General features: G+C 33.2%; 1 protein-coding gene across 5 annotated transcripts in view; it reads right to left on the bottom strand.

Moving 5' to 3' along the window:
• TOGARAM1 (TOG array regulator of axonemal microtubules 1) overlaps positions 1–21,402 on the bottom strand; it is a 90,119-nt gene that overhangs the window by 48,585 nt on the left and 20,132 nt on the right. For 3 of the 5 annotated variants that reach the window (XM_081133944.1, XM_081133948.1, XM_081133945.1), the window contains exons 2-7: positions 21,133–21,289; positions 18,285–18,419; positions 11,076–11,381; positions 9,465–9,724; positions 7,422–7,654; positions 4,821–4,921 (exon numbers count right to left, since the gene is read on the bottom strand). In XM_081133944.1, the coding sequence (XP_080990070.1) occupies positions 4,821–4,921; positions 7,422–7,654; positions 9,465–9,724; positions 11,076–11,381; positions 18,285–18,419; positions 21,133–21,289 (1,192 nt within the window). The remainder of the gene's footprint in view (positions 1–4,820; positions 4,922–7,421; positions 7,655–9,464; positions 9,725–11,075; positions 11,382–18,284; positions 18,420–21,132; positions 21,290–21,402) is intronic. The other 2 variants (XM_081133947.1, XM_081133946.1) reach the window with 1 other exon arrangement.

The following is a 21,402-nucleotide window of genomic DNA, read 5'->3' as shown; positions in this document are numbered from 1 at the left end:
GCCTATATTCTTCATTTCTCTCTTTTCTCCCACTCTTGTGTAATGGGGCTATACTTGTCTGGCTGGTGAGGCAGTAAACTATGTTGTGACTAAGAGCTTAAGACCCTGGAGTCTTCCTTCCTGGCTTTATTTTTTATTTTTTGAAAGTATTTCTTACTTTTTTTTTTTTTTAAATATATCTTTATTGATTTCAGGGAGAGGAAAGAGAGGGAGGGAGAGAGAGAAACATCAATGATGAGAGAGTCATTGATCGGCTGCCTCCTGCATGCCCCCGGCTGGGGATCGAGCCTGCAACCCGGGCATGTGCCCTGACTGGGAATCCAACCCCGATCACCTGGATCCTAGGTCGCCACTCAACCGCTGAGCCACGCCCGGCTGGGCTCTTACTTTTTTTTAAAAAATTGATTTTAGAGAGGGAGGAAGCGGGGGAGAAAGAAGAAGAGAGAAACATAGATGTAAGAGAGATACATCAATCTGTTGCTTCCCAACTGGGGAACAACCTGCAATCTAGGTATGTGCCCTGACCAGGAATCAAACCCAAGACCTTCAGGTGCACAGGATGACACTCCAACCAACTGAGCCACACAAACCAGGGCCCTGGCTTTAAATCACAGTATGGCCACCTAAAACGCTGACAGAACCTGGGCAACACACTTAACCTTATTTGTAAAATGGGTATAACAGTAGTATTTCTTCCAGAACTGTTGTGAGGATGAAATAAAGAAAACAGATGCAGAGTTTAGCACAGTGCTAGCATATTATAAATACCTAAACAAATCAAAACCTTAACATAGGCCTCCTTTTAACAAATACCAAAAATTTATATGTCTGAGTGTTTAAACTGACCACCCTATATAATACTCTGCAGCTGTGAAAACCACAAAATGTCTACTAAATGACAGTCTTAGGCAATATGTATTTGAATCATCATCCACTCTTATATACAGCTCCTATGTAAACCATTAATAATAATAAAATATAATGTTTTTAATACTGTTGGGGGTATTTTAATAAAATGATAATGAGGAGAGGAGGTGGCTGGTTGCCCCTGGACTAGAGAGGAATATAAAGGGTACTGGGCCAGTTCATAGAGAATGATTTAAAAAATATCTGATAATAGCCTGGCCAGAGTGGCTCAGTTGGTTGAGCATTGTCCTGTGCACTGAAAGGATGTCAGTTCAGTTCCCAGTCAGGGCAAATACCTGGCTTGCGAGTTAGAGCCCCAGTCAGGGCACGTATGGAAGGCAACCGATCAATGTTTGTCTCTCACATTAATGTCTCTCTCTCTCTCTCTCTCTCCCCCTCTCTCTAAGCATGTCCTAGAGCGAGGATAAAAAAAAAATTGATAATAAATGATAGAGAACTTCCAGGAGTAAAATGGATATCTTTCTAAATTATTCTTAGTTTTGGTAATTCATAAAGTAAGCCTCACAAAGATACTGGCTTGAGTGGAAATGCTTTCTATTAATAGGCAAGACTAATGGTTCTTTAAAAAGCTAAATAAAATTAACAAACTTTTAGCATCACGCACCCTGATTTCAAACTATATTACAAAGCTAGTAATCAAAACAGTATGGTATTGGCATAAAAACAGACACATAATCACTGAAACAGAACAGAGAGCCCAGAAATAAAAACAGATATATACGGTGAGTTAATTTACAACAAAGGAGCCAAGAATATTCAATAGCAAAAGGACAGTCTCTACAATAAACGGTGTTGAGAAAACTGGACACCACATCCAAAAGAATGAAACTGGTTACCTTATAAAATACACAAATTAACCCAAATGGATTAGATGATAAGCTCATTGACATAAGTTTTGGAGATAATATTTTGGAATTAACACCAAAAGGAAAGGCAACAGAAGCAAAAAATAAGCAAGTGGGACTACCTCTAAACCAAAAGCTTCTGCTCAGCAAAGGAAGCCAACAAAATGAAAAGACAACCTACAGAATGAGAGAAAATATTTGCAAATCATATTAACTGATAAAGGGTTAATATCCAAAATATATTTTAAAAACTCATGCAACTCAATCTCAAAAAAACAAACAATCCAAATTAAAAGTGGGCAGAAGATGTGAATACAAATTTTTCCAAAGATATAAATATAGCCAACAGATACATGAAAAGATGCTCAACATCACTAACCATTAGGTAAATGCAAATAAAAATCATGATATATCACCTCACACCTGTTAGAATGGCTGTTTTAAAAAAGGCAAAAAATAACAAGTATTGGTGAGGATATGGAGAAAAGGGAACCCCTTGTGCACTGTTGGTGGAAATGTAAATTAGTGCAGCCACTATGGAAAACAGTATGGAGGTTCCCTCCAAAATTAAAAATAGAACTACTACATAACCCAGCAACTTCACTTCTGGGTATATAATCAAAGAAAACAAAACCACTACCTTGAAAAGATATCTGCACTTCTATGTTCACTGCAGCATTATTTATAATAGCCAAGATATGAGAACACCTAAGTGTCTACCTATGGATGAATGGACAAAGAAGATGTGATATAGATACACAGAATATTGTTCAACCATATGACACAACATGGATGAAGCTTGAAGACAGTATGCTAAGCAAACTCAGACAGACAGAAAAAGACAAATACCGTATGATCTCCCTTATATGTGGAATAAAAAAAAACCCCAAACCTCATAGATACACAGAACAGATTGGTGGTTGTCAGAGGTGAGGGCTAGGGGTGCACAAATGGGTGAGGGAGTCAAAAGGTATAAATTTCCAGTTATAAAATAAATAAGTCATGGGGATGTAATGTACAACATGGCAACTATAATTAATAATATTGTACTGCATATTTGAAAGTTGCTAAAAGCGATGATCTTAAAGAGTTCTTATAAGAAAAAAAATTCTAAAACTGTGTGGTGACAGATGTTAACTAGACTTGTGATCATTTTGCAATACATACAAATATTGAATCATTATGTTGTACACCTGAAACTAATATAATGTTTTATATCAATTATACTTCAATTAAAAAAATAGATAATACTAATCTAATGCTATGGAAAAAAGTTTACTATAACATCATTCACAAAATTTAGCACAATGTGCTATAATAGATAGTGGTAGAATATATGTGGAAATATTGGAAGTGTTGTTGGAAGGACAGATTAGGTCTATAGTTTTTACATAATTATTTTTGTTTTTGTCTTCAGATAGTCTTTATTCTGAGCATTATTATTTTTATATTTTACCAATTAAGTAATAAACTTGTAGGGATCGTTTGCTTACTGAAAATAAAATGAACTCCATCCCACATAAACAAAAAATATAAAATCAAGCTTATAAAACCCTAAACCAGCCTGGCCGGGCGTGGCTCAGTGGCTGAACATCGACCTAGAATCCAGGTGATCAGGGTTCGATGCCTGGTCAGGGCACATGCCCAGGTTGCAGGCTTGATCCCCAGTGATGGGTGTGCAGGAGACAGCCGATCAATGACTCTCTCATCATTGATGTTTCTATCTCTCTCTCTCCCTCTCCCTCTCCCTTCCTCTCTCTGAAATCAATAAAGATATATTAAAAACAAAAAAACAAAAAACACCCCTAAACCATTAACAACTTTACATTTTGAGAGCATATTACATTTAACCAAGAATATCTCTTAGTGAATTCAATAATAGTGTTTCTAAAACTTGATCCCAGAAATACCTAAGTTACTTGTTAAAAATACAGATCTCTAACCCTAAAGATTGATTCATTATTAGGCAATGAGGTTAGGCCCTAGAATCTGTATATTACATGAGACTGAAACTGGAGAGAAATCTTAGAAGGCTAAGTAGGTAAGAAATGAATGAGTGATAGTGGTAATTAAACTTAGATGAGTTTAAGACTCATTTAGTAGCAAAAAAATTAACAATCATAGCAAACAATTAGCTACATATATAGCTTGTTAGAATGGTAATTATGATGTAAGGTAAAGTAACCTTAAAAGTTTATACTGAAATCATGTGAAAATAAGTATTATATCCTAATTTGTTACAATTCATTCATAATTCCACACAGTTTACTAATCATAAAAAATAATCATATGCAGTTCCCATCCTAAATAGATCAGAATCCAAATATTTTTCTAATTGATTACTAATAAATTATTTTTGTGAAAAATGATTATAAGTTAGAGACTTCCAGGTTAGCTCACAAAATTTTTAACACAAGATGTACATGAACTCAACTACTAGTTAAATTTTTTTTTAAAAGAAATTGTCTTTTGTGATGCCCAGTGGTTCCCAAACTAAGCTGCATATTAGAATCATCTGGAGAGCTTTCAAAAATTGATGGCCAGATCTCTTTCCATATCAATTAAATCTAAATGTCTGGGCATGTGAGCTATGGGCTTAAAGGGAGATCAATTATTCAGGTAAATATTTTCTCTTCCAAGAATAATACAATATTTATTCTTGCCAAAATGTCTTTTTAAGGCGTTAAAAAGATGATTAGTCGTTTTTTTTTTTTTAAATATATCTTTATTGATTTCAGAGAGAGGAAGGGAGAGGGAGAGAGACAGAAACATCAATGATGAGAGTCATTGATCGGCTGCCTCTTGCACGCCCCCTACTGGGGATCGAGCTTGCAACCTGGGCATGTTCCCTAACTGGGAATCGAACCTCCATCTCCTGGATCATAGGTCGATGTTCAACCGTTGAGGTATGCCTGGCCGGGCAGAAGGATGATTAGTCTTAATTGGTAACTATAAACTTCTAACTCTGAAATGTATCCATTATCATTTCTGACATCATTTAAAAATCATACTTTCTATAATCACATTTATAAAACAGTCATACAATACCAGTACTGGAGCTTTGTTCAGCTATCTGAGAGATTTTATTCTTTGCAGAAGAAAGTCTTGTTAGACAAGGTTTTGATCCAAATGTTGGTAATATGTCTGACCTACAATGAAACAAAGTAATTTCAATAAAACATTTGAGATCTAGAGCTGTTCAACACGCTTAAATCAAACATTCTTTATGCTTTTTATTAACTCACTAAACAGGCAGCAAAAAGTATGGAGAATTATGGCTAAAAACATTTTTTATTGGTATTCCTAGTTTACCTTTTGAACTTCCAACCTTTTTAACACATGGTCAATTCTTAATTATTCATGAGAGGAATGCCAAAGGAATTTAAAACTCTCTAACTTGTGCCGTATAATCTTTCATTGGGTCAAAAAACACACCTAATCCAAGGAGAGTCCATTCCAAAATAAACCAAATGATTCTAATCATCTAATATACTATCTACCTTCATATATAATATAAAAATAGAAACTTAACCTATATGATAAATAAAACATCTGCAACAAGTGAGTTTAGTAAATGCCACTTTCTTCTTGGACTACCATTTGCTGTATTTCCTGACTTTATAAAAGCCTACAGGCCTTGTTTCACAAAGACAGCAAACTGAAGAATGTTAAATCTTACTATAAGGAAACAGTTTTAATGTCAATAAGTTCAATGATAGATATAAAAAGTTGTTTTGAAGAAGTACAATTATTTGTAGTTGGGTAGACATATTTGTTAATTGGCCTACTGAGAAATCAATGTTAAACATTTTAGAAGAGTAATTTCTCTAGAATAGATTACTGTAAATTTACATTTATACTCAGTATATTTCACTTGGATGAAAGAAAATACTTCAGTCTCTAGAAGAATGGTTCTCAACAATTGTTCCTCCCCAAACTGCTTAAAGATAAAAGCTCTGCATGAAGTAGTAGTGGCTTTCTTTGGCCATGATTCTTAAGGCAGAATGAGAGCTGGTTGAGAATAATTGCTCTAAAGCTATTAAACTTAAATGTGGAAATACTGAATTCTTTAAAGATAATTTAGTCCATAGATGAGAGTATGCTGAACTTACTTCTCACAGAGTTCAATATCTGAAGAGAGTAACTCTGTGAGACAATATAAAGAATAGTGAATGCTAAATGTTATAGTATCAAATAAAGTCCTCTTCCCAACTGTGTACCAAATTACTTATAGGACCTTGCAACTGTAGTAGTATATAACATAAAATTTCATATTCATGGACTATAAGAGAAGAACTTTAGGTCGAAAAGATAAATATATATTTTAAACATCTGGTAACTTAATGAATAGTTACTTTACCAGCCCACATACTGATTCCAAATTCATTCTGTAAATACATTGCATTAGTCTACTTAGGTAATTACAACAAAGGAATTTCCAGTAGAAAAAAATTCCAACCACAAAATAAGCTGCTATTTAAATATACAATGAGAAGTAAATCATGAGATGAGAAAAACTTCTCAAAACAGGACACAAAAATTTGGTTTAATTCTATGAACTGCTGAAATAAAACACCCTTTTTCATTGAAGTTAATAGAACACCGTATCTCCTTTGATTATGTAATCTCTATTTACCTAACTTATTCTGGTTCTAGTTCACTTAAGTGAAAATAGAATTAATTTTAAATATTTACTTTTTAAAAAAATATTTACTTCTAATAGCTATCTATAGACGTGGTTTAGGATGAAATGAAAGGAAAATAAAATAAAAAAGACTGACAACACTAAGTGTTAATAAATATGTAAAAACAACTGGAATGATGACACATTGCTGCTGGGAGTGCAAAATTGCACAAGCATTATAGAAAACTGTTTAGCAGTTATTTAAAAGTTACATGTACGTCTACTCTATGACCAAGCAATTCTACTCTTAGGTTTTTGTCTAAAATAAAGAAGGAAAGGATTTCCTAAAATCCTAGGATAGAGTCACAGAGATCTCAGAAATCAAGGTGGGAACACTGTTTAAGACTTAGTTTATTGAGTTAATCTAAAAAAATTTGTTAAATTGCTATGCTGGAAAATATTCTGTCTGTGTGGGATGGGCAAGAATCTATTTCCAGCACTATTTCTTTAAGAAGACTTCTGAGAGGGCTGCGAAAGTTATGGCATGAAATTCTAAGTTTCTACAAAATAATGGAATAACAAAATATAATAGTAAGGTAACAGCTAAGTGGAGTTTATCCATAACTTAGAGGAAATCAGTGCTGAGTTTTAAATGAAAGCAGTAATATCAGCTATAGGTCAATTGCCAAAGAGCCAATGATCCAGAGAAGAGCTAAAGAACAAGGAATATTGAGATATCTTAGATAGGAAAATGAAAAACTAGAGCTTGGGGGAACAGACTTTATACATATTAATTTAGGTGCTCTAGATTAAAGTTGGGGTTGTGTTCTCTTCTCTCCACCCCCATCTCAAACCAAAGTCAAGCAAAGTAATATGTGAAAACTTATCCATTGTCTTTTAAATGTATTTCAACATTTTAAAAATTAGAAAATCGTTTTAAAGGTTTTTTTTTCAAATATGATATTAGGGCTTTAGACTACAAACTACAGATTAGCATTCACTTAACAACTTAAAACATAAAATACATTATTCTATTCCCCTGGGGAGTTGTAGACAGAGAAGAAGTCAATGATTCTTGGCTGTAAACTCCACTTTCACTGTAAGAGCTGATGTTTGGAGAGGAAGATCGAGATGGGGAGTCCACAGTCAAGTCAAGCTTAATTGCAGAATCAGGGCTTTCAAGATCAGAAGTACTGCCACTCAGTTTTGCTCTTTTCTTAGCTGCACTGTTACGAAGGGACCTAAGAGAGCTCTGCATCTAAGAAAAAATAAAAACAATCAACTTTACAAAATAATTATATTAGTAAAAGTTATCCTTAGATTTTAAAATACACTCTTCTTCAATCCAATACTAACAAGATGAATGTTAACATATCTGCACGTAGTATATAAAAAAAGATTTCATCACTTAGGTATTTATAAACAGCCCATTAGGCTGTAAACCCCTTAAGAGGAAGGATCTCAAGATATTATTTACCATGACATTTCCAGCACTGGGCACAAAGACTAGTATATTACAATAACTCAATTAATAAGTGAATCATTGAATCAGATGGTAGACAGCAGAGTGAGTTAAAGTCACAGAGATCCAGCTAATCTTAGGTCACTTATGTTCATATGTGACTATTTAGAAGTTCTGTGAAATTAGCAAAAAGTAATCCGTTTTCTAAAATTTAAAGTTCACATTCAGCCTGCCAATGATAGAGTTCAGAAAATAATAGATCATTTTATATAACTTCTGAAGTCAAGTATTTCTAGAAATGCAGAGAAATCATTATCTGAAACTAATACATTAAGGTTGGGAATAGAAATTTGGACGAATTAAGGAATAAAGAAATATACATAAACTGTGCTTTGCTTACATTTTGATTATAATAATTATAATGGATAATTCAATAGTATGGCCACTTCCCTAGTAAATCTTTGAAAGAGTCAATGTCCAAAAAGAGTAGTATCCTCTTACATTTATTAATAATTATATTTTTAAAATTACCCTTTCACTTATCCACTAAAAGAAAAAGGCCTATTTTTAAGTTATAAAATCAATGAAAAAATATATAATCAGATGAAATTTATGAATTATGTAGGTAAATGCCTCTTCTATAAGTTTCTTTTCTTTAAATAAATCCCCTTCCAAGTACCATTGGAATACAATTGAAAAAATTAAAAAAAAAACAAGGAAAGATTTTTACAAGCAGTTAGAATTTGTAGTGACTAACTCATTAAGAAACAATTTTGGTACTTTATTCATTTTACACATGCTTAATGTTAAAGAAATGCTTTTAAAATAAATATGCATTAATATTTATTTTATTAAGCAAATGATCTGTATATGATGCTTATTATATCTTTAAAATCAGTTTAAAAAAAGACCACAAAATATTAGCATCTAGTGTTTCAGTTTACATATTTAATGTAAAACACTTTTTATATTTGATATCAGGTAAACTGAAATGATAAAAAGAAAGCGTCTATAAAAATAGTGCTCTGAATCCAAATACAGCAGCCACATTCCTTCTCTGGCATATTTATATGTATAGAGTTATCATATTGACAGTACATTTTTATAGTTTAAATGGAGTGACCTAGAATTCAAAGATAAGTATCCAATACGATCATAATTTCATAAAGATAAATAAACTTGTACATATATGAACAAGGGACATACTCAAGAGTGGGGAGGGAATTATGTTTTATTTATTTAAAAAATGGAAACAAATATGACAAACTGTTCATTCGGGAGGGATTAGTGCAACAGTATATTGCTATATTATTCTTACTTTTAATTTAAAAAGGAATAATATATGCATAGAAGGAATACTTGAAGGAAAACACATTAGAGTGTTAACAGTAAATTATTCCAGGCAGTGAGAGTTGGTGTGATGAATTTTCTTCCTAGTACTTCACTGAAATTTCCACATTTTCTAAAATGAACATGAAATATTTTTATAAGTAAGAAAACATGTTATGGGATTAAAAACTACTGGAATTTTTCTTAAATAAAACTATTATATTATAGAGAAATTACAAGCATTTAAAAATTATTAAAAATGGTATTTGGTTCTAACCTCTTCTTGATCCAAATCTTTATCCTTGATATTTAATTCTGAAAGATCAATTTTAACACTATCATTTTCACTCTTCCAAATATCATCAGGCTCTCTCTTTTTGGGTCCCACCGTGCTTAAACTGGTTTTATCAGGCAAAAGGCTGATTCCCCTTGGTATAGGAGGGACAGGCTTGGTCCCATTCAGGCCTCGTCGGGAAGATGGTGATCTCACCAAAGCAGGTGTGAGTTGAACTGGAGGTTTTTCTTGAGAATTTTCTCCTATGTGAAAAGTGAATATTTTACTTCTTTAATTTCAGAGAAGTGGAATTTTAAACCACAAGTGTTTGGAATACAGTGTTTTAAAATTAAAAAGCACTGTTACATTTTATTAGGAATAGATTACTACTTAAAATGAGATAAAAGTATCATTGTCCGCTAAACAAATAAAACAAAAATGAACCACTGCAGATTTATTTATAGAAATAAAAATATTACATACCAAGTTAAATTTCTATCTTCATACACATCACCATGACTAATACTTACACGGAAAAGTACATAATAAGCTAGAAGAGCTACTTTTCTTGCTTGATTTAATTACATAAGCAACATTTGAAGGACTAATAATGCAAAGTAGTAATACCGATCACCGGGGAGAACAAACTGAATAATGTCTCAGCTTTAAATAATATTTGATCTTATAGGAAAGACTAATTCAGAAAGAAATTAATACAAGGGAATGAAAGTTCAGAGCTAACAGAAAATGATAAAATTGACTGACTATGAGTTAAAGTGATCTTATGTTTATAAACTGGAACATTAGCATTATGGGATAGTTTAAAGGTGAAATACCTTATTTCAGACACTGAGGATAGGAAAGAATGTGCGATATAGGAGTTGCCTTTAACGGACTTTTTCTTTTGAGACTGAATCTGTCTTGAATAAACTTATATGCTAATTTCATAATTTTGGAATGGGCTATTGTTAAGAATATTTTAATCTTCACCCGAGATCATGCTTAGAGAAAGGGAAGTGGAGAGAGAGAGAAACATGGATGTGAGAAAAAAACATCAATTGGTTGCCTTCTGTATGGGCCCCAACCAGGAACTGAGCACACAACCCAGGTTATGTGCCCTGATCAGGAACTGAACTAGCAACCTTTTGGTGTACAGGACGACAACCAACTGACCCACTCTGGCTAGAAAAGAATATTTTAGTTAAAAACAAATAATAGAAAACCCATCAAAAGAATTTTAACATATACTAAACATTCAATAAATGTTGAATGAATGACTACTAGACATTATAGTAAATATATGAATGATATTTTATATTTCTAAAGCTAAAATTTGTTAGCAGGTTCTCAGGCTGCTCATGTTCATGTCCATTATAAAGCATTATTATTTGCCTCATTCTGAAAAGGATTTTGAAGTGGCAATAGAAAAAAAGAAGAACTGACTTCAACTGCATTTTATATGACACATTTGATCTAGTTAACATATTATTTTCCTAAATATTTACTAATGCACAGAAATAAAATGCAATTTACCAGCTTTTAAAGACCTAACAACCATAACTTCAAAATAATAATCAAACATACAAATGAATTTGAAAAAATATTAATTTTTACCATCATTTCTTCCTGTTGAGCCAGATGATTTTTGGCTGACAAGCTTTTTCTGAGGACCTGGCTTTGATAGTCCTTCAAAGCTTTTAAGAGGCCAGGAATTTGAGAAATTAACAGAATTATCTTGAGACTTCTTTGGAGATACAGTAAGGGATGTGTGTTTTGGGCTAGTCCGAGGTGATGAGAGAGGATAGGATGAAAGGATAACGGCTCCTGGACTTGCATTTGGACCAGAGTATGGTGAAGTACGTTCTGTTTGACTACCAAATGTTTGCTGTGTCTTACTGCCAAAATTTAGGCTAGCATACACTGTAATAACACAAAAGAAAATATGTTATTCCCACTAAGCTGTACACCTGAAACCAATATAAAATAAAAAAACAAATAAAAGAGAGAATATGTTATCTATATATATACAACTTCTAAGAGTTTTAAGATTTTTGCTTTTCACATTAAGGTTTTTCTTCTATCTGGCATTTATATTTTTGTACGATGTGAGATAAAAATTGAATTTAACGTTTTTCTATATAGTGTCATTTTCCCAGTGGCACTTTTGTGGTTATCCATTCTTTCCCTTTCATCTATAAATCTCCTATATATTATTTTGGTCTGTTCTTAGATACTTCTTATTGGTTCCATTAATCTATTTATGTATATCTATTATATTATTTATAATCAAGCTATCTGAGGATAAGTTCCCTTCCATTCTGGTCTTCTTTAGAATATCTAGGCCATTCTTGACCCTCCCTTCTTTCATATGAATTTCAGGATCAGCCCATCAGTCTCCACAAAGGATCCTATTGGGACTTTGGTTGAAATAACATTGAATTTACAGATTAATCTGAGAATAACTGTCATTTTACTGATATTGAGTCTCCCTGTTTAAAATATGGGATCTTTTAGCCATGGCCAGGTAACTCAGTTGGTTAGAGGGTTGTTCTGTATATCCAAAGGTTTCGGATTTGATTCCTGGTCAGGACACATACCTAAGTTTTAGGTTCAATCCCCAGACAAGCCAAGTACAGGAGGAAATCAATCGATGTTTCTCTATCACACTGATGTTTCTTTCTTTCTTTCTTTCTCTCTCTCTCCCCCCCTTCCTCTCTCTAAAAAAAAAAAAAAAAAATCAATAAGGACATATCCTCGGGTGAGGATTAAAAAAAAATATATGGGATCTTTTCCTTTATTCAGGGCTCCTTTCATGTCTCTCAAAAAAGTATTTTAGATATTATAATAAAAGAAATGCAAATCGTTTTTTAGCTATGCAGATATTCACAAATTTTGTTGATATTATAATTTCTTAAAAACTACATTTTCTAAAGTTGCTGGTGTTCAGAAACTTTATTTAGCATAACATCCTAGTATTATACCTGGCAAACTTGCTAAATTATTTAATATTTTAATACTTTTCTATATATCCTTTTGGATATTGTGTATAGAAAATCTAATAATGATTGGAATAATAATGATGGTGACTCTGATGATAGTAATGATGAGCTAATATTTATTGAGCTTTTACTATGAGCCAAGTGTTATTCTAAAAACTTTACATGTATTAACTAATTTAATCCTTACAACAATCCTCTGGGGATATTATTCCTATTTTACAGATTTAAAAAAAAGTACAAAGGGATAATAAGTAAATTACTAAAAGTCACACACTAGGAAATTATAACACTGAGATATCAACCCAGGCATTCTGGCTTCCAAGCCTATGCTCTTAACCATTTCATTGTACCATGTTTTTACCTGGGAATAATGACAGTTTTTGTTTCTTCCTCTTCAAATTTTATACTTTCAATTTTGAGCTAGGTGTTCCCTAGATAGGCATTATACTGACTCCCAAATATTTAGCATTGATTTCCCTTAAACTCTAGACTCCACGTCAAAATGCCACTCGACATCTCTAAAGAGACAGATGTCCCAAACATTACATATCCAAAACAAAACTCTTATTTCCCAGTCAAATCTGCTTCTCCTCATCTTCCTCTTCTTGGTAAATGGTAGTGCTATTCTTCAAGTTGCTCAGGCCAACAGTGTTGGACTCATCTTGACTATTCTCTTGAACTTCATATCTAATCCATTAACAAATCTCACTGGCTCTACATTAGCAATACAGGGTGATCACTGAATCTGGAAACTTGGGTGAATACAGAATGGTTTATTCATATGACATTAGTATATACATAAAATAAAATTACTGATGTTTCCAAACTTTACAGCCACACTGTATATCAGAATCAAACCACTTTGTATCATTTTCATTGCTTTCTCTCTAATACAAGCCATATCTCTCACCTTTACTACTGCCATAACTTCCTAACTCGTTTGCTTTGTACCTACCCCAACTCCTGCCAAGGCTATTCTCTACACAGCAGCTCTGATCCTTTTAAAAGGCAGTCAGATGATGCTATTTCTCTTCTCAAAAACCTCCAGACTTCCCAACCCACTCAGAATATAATCCCAAATCCTTACCATGACCTACAAGGCCACATGTTATCACCTATAATTATTCTCCCCCCAGTCATTCCACTGACTTCCTTTCTATTTATTCTTCCAAAAAAACCAAATACGGTCAAACTTCATAGCATTTGTAGTTTGTTGTTCTCTCTGACTGGAATGTTCTTTCTCCAGATATCCATGTGGTTCACACCCTTACTTCATTCAGGTTTCTGTTTAAATGTTATCACTTCAGAGAGGCCTTCCCTGTCACATTCTGTCCCCTCATGCTGCCTTATTTTTCTGCAGAGCACTTATTTCCATTCTTATTGCTCATTTATTATCTTCTCTACTCGATTTTGATCTTTAGATTTTAGAACAGTGTCTGGTCTCAATAAATATTAGAGGTATTAATAATAAATACTCAATAGCAGTGGTAACAGTGAGCATTTATGTCTTGTTCTTGACTTTAAAGTAAATTCTAATATTGTACTACTAAGTATATTTGCTATTGGTATTAACAGGTATCATTAATCAGGTTAAGAAAATTATTCTTAATTTGTTAAAAGTTAATAGTTATGCATGGATGTTGATTTTTCATGAATTGCTTTTACTGCATCTATTGACACAATTATATGCTTTTTCTGCTGCTATTTGTGATAAGGTTCAACTGCAGGTTTTTCTGGAGACAACTGACTTAGGCATAATATGTAACATACAAATTTTATTTTTATTTTATTTATTTATTTATTTTTAAATATATCTTTATTGATTTCAGAGAGAGGAAAGGAGAGGGAGAGAGAAAGATAGAAACATCAATGATGAGAGAGTCATTGATTGAGCCCGCAACCCGGGCATGTGCCCTGACCGGGAATCGAACCCTGATCGCCTGGATCCTAGGTCGATGCTCAACCGCTGAGCCACGCCCGGCCGGGCTCTAACATACAAATTTTAAAAATGCATCACTAGCCAATCTGTAGATTGATTTGCTAGCATTTTATTTAGGACTTTGACTCTCATAAAAGTGAGACTGGACCACCATTTATTTTGCTTTATTCGCTAACCTTATCTGTTCCTGGTATTAAGGTTATACTCATTTCATAAAATGAATTAGGGAACCTTCTTTTTTTCTTAATTCTTTTAGTTTGTGTAAGACAGAATTTACTTCTGCCTTGAGGGTTTGACAGAACACTAGGAAAACCATCTGTGCCTGGGGTATTTTGTTTGTTTTTGTGGATAAAGTTTTAAACCTAAAATACCTTCAATGATTATAGGTCTGTTCAGTTTTTGTATTTCTAACAGATAACTGTGACAAGCTTATTAACTGAAATATTCTGTATCATCTAATCCCAAACTTCTTTATTCTATTAAAATTTTCTGCTAACATGTGTAGGTTTGTTAATTTTCTCCTTGTAATTTTGTCAAATTACATATAGATACACCCACACATACATGTATGCACACACACACATTTTTTAAAGTCTTATCTTCTTAGTGAATTGTTCTTTTTTCATCATAATGACCCTCTTCAACCCTAAAAGTGTTTTTATCTTTAGTGTGTACATTTTCCTTAACATCAATATTTTTATACCTGCTTTCAGTATTTGTCTAGTATAGTAGTTACACCCTTATCACAGGGGATAAGTTCTAAGACCCCCAGTGGATGCCTGAAACCAAAGATAGTACCAAACCCTAAATATGCTGTTTTTCCTGTACATAATATCTATGATAAAGTTTAAGTTATAAATTAGGCAAAGCAAGAAATCAACAATAACTAATAATAAAAAAGAACATTAGGAGCAGTGATGCAGAACAATTATAACAATGTACTGCAATAAAAGTTATATGAATTGAATGTGGTTTGTCTCTCTCAAAATACCTTATTGTACCATACTCACCTTTTCACTTAAAGGAAGCACTTTACGGCTTCTCTACGGCATATTCAAATTGCCAGCATCACTATTCTTGTGCTTTGGGGACAATATTAAGTAATACATGGGTCACTTAAACACAAGCACTACAATACTACAACAGCTGATCTGAAAACCAAGATGTCTATTAAGTGACTAATGGGTGGGTAGTATATGCAGAGTGGATACAATGGACAAAGAAATGATTCATGTCCTGAGTAGGAAAAGTGAGAAAGAGATTGTATCACACTACTCAGAACAGCATATAGTTTAAAACTTATAAATTGTTTATTTCTGGAATTTTCCATTTAGTATTTCTAGATCTAGGCTGACTGTGGGGTAACTGAAACCATGGAAATCAAAACAGTGAATAAGAGGGGACTATGGTATGGTTTTCATGCTTTACTTTCTCCCATTCTATTTTGATCTATTTTAGATGTGACTTAAAAATAGCATTTAAAATTTAAAAACCTAATCATCTCTGTTATTTAAATGTACATTCTGTCTATTTATGTGTATAGTAACTACTGATATGGTTTACTTCTACCATCTTATTTTGTGCTTCCTATTTGTTGTGTTTCTCCTTTATTACTCTTTTCTTGCCTTTTATTGACCTTTTCATTTTACTCCTCAATGAATATAAAAGACTACTTGTAACCTTTTAGGGGTTCCCTTAAATTTTCCTTCAATATTTTTTTGGAAGACTTTCCATGACAAAAGACCTAGCTTACATATACTAACAAATACAACATTCTTCTGAAGAGTATATTTGATAGACATCATATATCATTTACTTTTAATTCATATCTGACATAGTCAGAACTTCCACTACTACCTAAATCTTATTTGGGTGGAAAATGGGCTAGAGTGGTAAAAAAAATTGTATATAGAATGAAAACTTTTATTTCCTGATTTCAATTACGTGCTCTATTATAAACAGATTCTGTTGCTTCCATGTTAGGGTCACATTATATATTCCTTTTATTAAGAGATTTAAATATAGGGTGTCCCCCCCAAAATGTATACACACTTTGAATAATTACAAAGGCAGTGTTTATTAAAATACATTTCATTTTCAAAATTGAGCTATCAGCTGTTAAAATGTGTATATATTTTTTTGGGACACCCTGTATATTTCTTACGAAAAAATCAAACATCAGATCTCTTTATACATATAAAGAGAATCAATGGTATGCAACAAAATATACTAACACTTCCAACATCTAGTGTGGATCACTGCAACATTTAAAATGCGGCAAGAACTTCTAGATTATTTGGCATCTAGCATTCACACTCCAGGTCCTTCAGAAACATCGTGGAGAATGTTTCTGAGAAAGTAGTGGTCCTGAGAAAATTTTTAATATATAACTTACTAGTAAGTTAAATCTTGACTTTAGAAGAACATGATATTCCTTTAGTAGCTGCTCTCATAGTTATTGTGAGAGGTTATAGAAAATTAGATGCACTGCAAAGATCTGATTAAACACTGAGAGTGTAAGTAGTCTTCAAAGGTAAAGTAATCATTCAGGATATCCTAAACAGGAATAGGCTAAGTAACAGAGAATCCTCTCTGCTTCTACTAATTATGAGTCAAAATTTAGGAAACACCTATATTATTAAGAAAGATGAAGTATTTTATTGGGAACACACCACAAAGAAAAGCTTTATGGAGTCACGTGGCCCTCTGGAGTGGGTGGAGGAAAAGGTAGCTAAAATGTAAGTGCTATATTAACTAAATCCTCTTTACTAATTTCAAATGAGAATTACTTTTTCATCAACAAATAGAAGTACATATATTGCTATTGTTCAAAAAATTTTAGTAACTTTACAACATAAATGAAAATATCTCTAGAAGTATTTGATTTGCTCCTACCTCTAAATAATAATTGAGAAAGCTATTAATTAGCATGGAAAATTTAAAAAAAACACCTTCAAATCCATATGACTGACAGCCTCAAATCTTCCTTTTGTTCTGTATTTTACAGACATATAAGAGATCTGAAATGAAAGCTAGTCAGAAAGTTATAGTTCCTAACAGGGGATATAATAAATTCTAAATAGCCTCAAAATTTAAAACTGTTATGGAAAATGTCTTCTGCTAACACAGTTCCTCTTAATGAATAATGTTACTTTCAATTACTTGGTATAAAAATGCTCATCTCCACCATGAGTAGAAACTCTCTAATTTTAATGAGTCAAAATATTTGTATCAATATTATGGTATTTATCATTTTAGGGTAACAGTTATTTACGTGTTTGTTTTTTCCTATTGATTTTTTTTTTTTTTTTTATAGAGAGAGGGAGGGAAAGAGAGAGATAGAAAGGGATGAGAGAAACATCATTGATCAGCTGCCTCCTGCACGCCCCCACTGGGGATCAAACCCGCAACCCAGGCATGTACCCTGACCAGGAATCGAACAGTGACTACTTGGCTCCTGGGTCGATGTTCAACCACTGAGCCATGCCCAGCTGGGCAAGTTATTTAAATGTTATTAAAATTTTTACTAAAATAACTTTTTATGATGAGTATAATTATACAAAATAACATATAAGCTAGATTTGGAAACCCCACACAATATTTATAAATCATTTGTATCTAAATAAATTTAGAGCCCAGCCGGGTGTAGCTCAGTGGTTGAGCATCGACCTAGGATCCAGAAGACCGTGGTTCGATTCCTGGTCAGGGCACATACCTGGGTTGCGGGCTCAATCCCCAGTTGGGGGAGTGCAGGAGGCAGCCGATTAATGACTCTCTCATCACTGATGTTTCTGTCTCTCCCTTCCTCTCTCTGAAATCAATAAAGATATATTGAAATGAAATGAAATAAATAAGGAAATAAATAAATAAATTTAGAATTTAAACCTTTATCTTGATGACTGTTTGTTGTTCCCAGGTACTGTAAGTCAGAATCCACACTTCCAGTTTTACCACATATCTGTGAAAATCCAAGTTGTCCACATTTCCCAGAAAGATTTGTCTGATGAGTCCCAGTAGTGCCTTTGGAAGGAAGGAGAAAAATATAAAAATAAAAGTCAGCTTTATTTCATGAACATGTCTAATTTCATAAATGGTGTCATTTGTGTGGAAATAAATATGAAAGTATAAGGACAGTGACCCTGGAAGGCAAGAAAGGGATAAAGCTTTTGCTACTGGTAGATCTGATTAGTGGCAGGGATTAAAGGACAGAAAATAGACAGGTAAAGTGCAGAGAAAAGCATATTGAAAAATGAAGACAAAGGCAGTTTCTTCCTACATGCTCCCTTCTCTTACCATGGAATGTTCCTTCAGATCTGCTTTCCTTCTTCCTAGTATTTGTTGTATACACTCTACCCAAAAAGTTCTACTGCAGAACTCTTCTACCTTCTTTCCTAACATATAGCATAGCATTCACATAACTTCCAAGCTTACTGCTTTCCCTCTCCTGTGGCTGGTTAAGGTTAATCCTGGGCAGAGGAATAAGTCTCAATTAAAGAAGGTAATAATGACCTCTCTGGCAATCATTTATTCATATATAAAACGAGCTTATCCCTTGCAGTTCTGAAACTATGATTTTTAAAATTCTCTTCTTATAATTTCAAGTCCTTTTATCCATGTACTGGACATCTTCTAAGTTAATTCTCACCTTCGTGCTTTGGTTATTCTCCCTACCTGCAATAGTCCCTTTTGCCTCACTGACAATCACAGATCCTTCTGTTCTTTAAAGTCAGCTCAAGTCCAACCTCTTTCTTGGTGTTTTTGTAAATCCCTTCAATACCTATTATCTTTTCCTTTCTTGAATCCCTATGTACTTATAATCTGTATCATCCAAACTAGCATTAGGTTATATGTTGTCTTATTACCCTGTTATTTAAAAGCTGTACTACTAGGTAAGAGCTTCTCAACGGTACAGAAACCATGAGCCTTATAAAAATCCAAAGTAATGGTATAAGCATAACTGGATATCTTCTTGTATTTCTTGCTCTCTATTAAATGAACATTAAACTATATAATCATTATAATACTCCATTTTTATATGAAAATACCATGGAATATTATTGTATAAAAAATCTATAAATTCTACTAGGGAAACGTTTTCTAAATATTGTGTCCAAACTCATAGCCAACAAATTTCAGTAACTGATATCATTTGGATACTAAATAAATGTTAACTTCTATGACAAACTCAATCTTTACCTTATTAAGTATTTTTCCTTTCCAAATAGTTTTGTTTTGTTAACACATGATCATTTTTCTAATTAGCTGGGTGCTTAAGTCTTGATATCTTTCTCTACTCCCCTTCTTAATCTTTTATGTCCAATCATCATATTTTCCTGATTATTCCTTTCTATTTCATTTGTAAACAACCTTATCACTGGCCTTCTTTCTTAACAAAATAAAACAAAAAAATAATAAAATCTCCATTAGCTCCCTATAGCTTACAAGAATGAGCTCAAATTTTTAAGCCTCGCTACAGGGGTCTTCATATTCAAGTTTATCTTTAAGCATCTAAAACGAATCTTGCCTTTACACAGTTTCCAGAATATCTCAAGCCCATTTTTAATGTAAGCCTTTGTTCTTCTCATACTTCCTATCTAATTACTTGTATCATATACATCCCAAAAAGATGCAATTCGAGTACTATCTCTTCTTAATGTCTTTTCTAACTGATATGGTCCATGACAATGTCCTCTGAACTGCTATGATATTACTTTCTGTAACACTTACTTAGGCAATTATACATCTTTCTAGTTGCTCTGGCCAAGAAAACCTCTTGACTTCCCTCCCTCCCTCCCTCCCCCCCCCTTCCTCTCTCTCCCTCTCCCCATACCCAATCCATCAACAAATCACTTTGACATATAATCAGAATCTAGTCACTTTCACTACATTCACTGCTACCCTGGTCAAAGCCTCCATCAACTCTAGCCTGGATTACTACAACAGACTCCCTGTTTTTGCCCCTGCCCTCCTTAAGTCTACTTTAAATGTAACATCCAAAACAAGGCAATCGATGTTACGTCTTTCCTCAAAATGTTCCTCACTCAGAGTAAAAGTCAAAGTTCATTCAATAGCCCACTAGGTCTTTTAAATAAGAACACCTAATATTTCTTGAATTTCATTTTCTTCTTCTCTTCACCTTACTCATCATTCCAGACTTACGAGCCTCTTTGATCTTTCTCAAACATGTTCTATACTCTGCACTTACTGTTTACTCTTCTTAGATTTGCTCTTCTCTCTTGATACCTATATGGTTTATTTCAAGCATTTTTTTTCTGAATATGCCTTCTTTCAATACATTATTTAAAACAGCACTTCCTTCATATTTCTCTTCTGTTTATTTTTTTCCATAGCACTTATCACCATCTAACCTAATATGTTTTGTATTAATTTAAAGTCTGCTTTACCCCAAACAGAATACAGAATACTGGGCACAAAGTTTTCCTCTTTGTTGACTGCTATATGCCCAGTACTTAGGAAAGTACCTGAAACATAGGAGATACTCAATAATATTGACTTACATTAGGACTTAAAGTGTTTCAGTGAGAAGCCCTTCCAGGGTCTTATGAGACAAATTTATGTCAAAGTGTCCACTCTTATCAGATCTTTAATGAATATTTATTGAATTTAAATTGTCTACTAGACTGTAAGTTCTATGAGCTCTTAAATAAATTATAAAGTTTAGAGAAATCTTTCACTTAGTTCAACATGTCCATTACCTGTACCTATTACTTACCAGCAGCACAAACAGGAAGTGAATCTGAGTTAAAATCTCGACTATTCTGAAATAAGTTTCTTGAAACTCTTTTTCTGCTAAAACATAAATCATCATTGACTGACATTCCTTGGGAGGGTTTTAATTTTGAAGATGGGATGAAATCATATGCTGAAAACTATAGAAACAGAATAACAAGTTAGCAAATTTGTGTTGTCTACTTGTAATAAATGAGACAGGATAATTTAGATTCAATTAGGAAATTCAGATTAAAGAAAAAATTAACTTTAT

The sequence above is a fragment of the Miniopterus schreibersii genome (assembly GCF_964146895.1).
Source record: "Miniopterus schreibersii genome assembly, chromosome: 1".
Lineage (NCBI taxonomy): Eukaryota > Metazoa > Chordata > Mammalia > Chiroptera > Miniopteridae > Miniopterus > Miniopterus schreibersii.
Note: the sequence above shows the minus strand (reverse complement) of the source record. Positions and strands in the feature narration are given on the sequence as shown.